General features: G+C 42.8%; 1 protein-coding gene across 1 annotated transcript; it reads right to left on the reverse strand.

The window, feature by feature from the left end:
* Nucleotides 1-704: 704 nt before the first annotated feature.
* Nucleotides 705-2,835, reverse strand: LOC128740641 (UDP-glycosyltransferase UGT5-like). The gene is made up of 5 exons (XM_053836203.1): nucleotides 2,818-2,835; nucleotides 2,335-2,581; nucleotides 2,047-2,274; nucleotides 1,771-1,986; nucleotides 705-1,630 (listed from the first exon to the last, which is right to left on the reverse strand). Exons 1-5 carry the CDS (start codon nucleotides 2,833-2,835, stop codon nucleotides 705-707), a joined length of 1,635 nt encoding a protein of 544 aa, XP_053692178.1.
* Nucleotides 2,836-3,575: the final 740 nt, after the last annotated feature.

The following is a 3,575-nucleotide window of genomic DNA, read 5'->3' on the forward strand; positions in this document are numbered from 1 at the left end:
GGTCCCCCAGGCTCTCTAGCTCTAGTTACGCCTGTGGATCACGTTTAGCTAGGTATGACCGTGTGGCAAAAGTGGCTCTGCTACCCTAGTCGTAAATTATTTTCAAACAGCAGGCGACGGTCGACAGTGGTCGTTTGTCAGCATAACAAATACCTCGTTTCATGTTTTGATGAATAAAAACATCGATGGCTGATCTAACGCCTTTATCACCGGACGAAAGACGATGTGTCGACCAATGGATACAGCTATTCCGCTTATCGTGCCCGATCAGGAAGTTGAGCCGGAACTTTTCCGATGGAGGTAACTGCTTCGTTTGACTTGTTGGTGTCTTGCTACTTCAGTTAACATTGTCATTGTCACCCACGATCGTGTCTGTTGACAGTTCTAGCAGCGGAAATACTTCATCAACTTTTCCCACGATTGGTGGATCTGCATAACTATACGAAGGGATTCGCCATGGCTCGAAAATTGGACAACTGGGAGACGTTGAATCGAAAAGTTTTGAAAAAAATTGGAATTTTCTTGACCACTTCGATGGTACGATCGGTTGCTGGAGGAGAAAGCGGTGCTGTAGAGGCTATTTTGTTCGAAATCATGATGAAAAGCGCTGAATTTGGTAATATCCATCCACAATAAGGCTTACGAATTTAGTATCATTATTTAGCACCCATAATACGTTTTGTAAGTAAATTTTATTTTTAATACTAATTTTCTTTAAACTTCGTATGGCCTCGAACTTTAGACGGTGTCACGATTTTCTTGGTTTCCTTCGATTTTTGTTTTATGAAGTCCCTATAAAGTGCCATCAGGATTCTATAGCTGACTGTTAACGTTAAAGTTACCATTAGTGTGAAAAAGGTTACCACGTCCAACATGTGGTACTGTACCCAGTTCAGATCGACGGATACCGACTTCAGATGTTTGGCTCCTTTGTGACGTATTACATACTCAATCCAGTACATGGCTTCGTCCATTGGCGGAACTAAATTATCCCGGAATAGTTGAGAGGCTTTCTTCGCCAGTCTTTTGTAGGTAGGATCGGTAAGTAACTCATTGATTCTGGAACCCAGAGTTATTACGTTAACATCAGCGAAATTCAACGACAAAGCATAACCTGAGCGCTCTGCTTTGAGTGCGTTTTGATGCTGATCGCCATAGAACGGGATGAACAGCATAGGAACTCCACGATAAAGTCCCTCCTGTGTGCCAAACATTCCGCCATGAGTGATGAATAGAACTACATTGGGATGGGCCAGGATATCGCTCTGTGGCAACCACTTTCTAACCATGACATTTTTCGGAACATTACTCATCGTTTCGTCCTCAAATTTCCACAACACTTTATGCTTGATATTCCGAAACACCTCGAAAAATGCCTTCAGCTTGTCTTTCGGCATATCGGTGCTCTTGACGTACGACCCGAGGCTAAAAAATATTGCCCCTTCGGTAGCACCGTTCAGAAATCGTTGAATATCCTTCGGCAGTACCTTCGCCGGTTTGATGTGGGCTCCAGCCACGTTCACCAGCCCCGTTATGGAGGCACGAGGCGGCGTCGTAGAGATGTGACTGTTTATCAACATCACCGAGATGGATTTTTCCAGCTCCTCCACCGATGGGAACGATTCCGGCCCTGTGGAAGTAGAAGAGTAAACAGTTAGTCAACTGTTTCACAAATGTTTGTTAGTTTCACAAATGTTTATTAGTAGGTATGGACTAAGAGAAAACTACCGATGAAATATTTTTGTTTCAATTATTTTTCGAGGCACTAACCTTCAATCGAAGAAAAATATTTTTTCGCCAATTTATCCTGTCGAGGCAAATAGTAGTATTTCCGTAAAAAAGCATCCGTCGCCGATATCAGAAAATTGTAGCATCGCTGACTGAAACTCATATCATCCTTATACATTAGAATAGGATGTGGAACGAAGGACCACGGTGTCAGCAGTCCCATTGCTCGATCCATAAAATCCGAGTAACCCAATGTCCCTAGCGAAGAATAAATCGTAAATAACACGTTCACGAACAGAATGTTCACAAACAGCAAACCTATTGTCACAATCGGCGCTCGGTACTTGTGTGCAAACATCAGGAAAGCCTCCTGATAAAACTGTTCCGATATCACCAGATCGAAGCTGCTATCGTCCTGCTCGATGAAATGCTGAACATCGGGGTTCCTCAGTGCATATTTTGTCGTAGAAATGCCGACGTTCCAGTACAAAAACAAATTGGAAACATCACTGCTGTACTTCGCTTCGAACATATCCGACACGGGAACTACAATGACACAGTGTTCTGCCAATAATTAGTGCTCGAAATTCTGTCAAATTTACTCACAATAGTATGGAATATCGAATGGCGGATCTATTACTACCTCGGTATAGTTAGGATGTGGCTCGGTGGCGGCAAAGTTGGTAACAGCCGTTACTTGGTGGCCTCGGTCTAGCAGCTCCAGGACGAAATGCTCCAGCCACAGCCAATGACTGTGCGCCGGAAAGGGAACGAGCACTAGAATCTTCGAGCAGTTTGCCACCGTGCCGAAGGTCGTCAGTATAATCAGTACATGTTTAATGAGTGTAAAGTTCTGCAAAGGAAATATTCCTTATTTAGAATTCAGTTATTTTTAATTCAGTGGTTGTGAAAAATTATAGAACTCAGTGTAATACTGAAGTCGCTTTTTTCGTGTTTTTTTACGCGGTTTGTTTTTTACGCGACTATTTTTACGCGAATTTCGGAATTTACGCGGTTTTTTACGCGAATTTCGGAGTTTACGCGGTTTTTTACGAGAATTTCGGAATTTACGCGATTTTTGGAATTTACGCGGATTAGTTTTCGCATAGTGTTGAAATCCACAACACTTTTTATGCAAAATTTTGGATTTTTTTAGGAAAATTTTGAAATTTACGAGGTTTTTTTACGCGAATTTCGGAATTTGGCGTTTTTTCACGCGATTTGGATTACGCGAGATGTATCCTTCGCGTAAAAAGCGACTTTAGCGTATTTTCCACGGAGCGGTAAGTGATACTTTGGATTCTTTTCCTATGAATTTTTGAATTTATAAACTGATCAACTTGGATCCATTTGCTTGATTAGTTCTTGAGTTATGAGGAAATTTGTATTTTATTTGTATGGGAGCCTCCGCCCCCCCCCCCACCGCTTAGAGAAGGAAGAGATATCAATACACCATATAAAACATCACTGCCTCCAAAAACCCCCATAGGCCAAATTCCGTTCCATTTGCTTGATTGATTCTCTAGTTATGAGGAAATTTGTCTTTCATTTATAAGGGAGCCCCTCATCTTAGAGAAGGGAGGGGTCTCAATACACCATAGATATAATTACTGCCTCCAAAAACCCCTACATGCCAAATTTGGTTCCATTTGCTTGAGTAGTTCACCAGTTATGACAGACCTGACCGACCGACAGACCTCTCCGACCGACAGACCTGTCCGACCGACAGACCTGTCCAACCGACAGACCTGTCCAATCGACAGACCTGTCCGACCGACAGACCTGTCCAATCGACAGACCTGTCCGACAGACAGACAGACAGACAGACAGACAGACAGACAGACAGA

This window comes from Sabethes cyaneus, chromosome 3, assembly GCF_943734655.1.
Source record: "Sabethes cyaneus chromosome 3, idSabCyanKW18_F2, whole genome shotgun sequence".
NCBI classification, from domain to species: Eukaryota; Metazoa; Arthropoda; class Insecta; order Diptera; family Culicidae; genus Sabethes; species Sabethes cyaneus.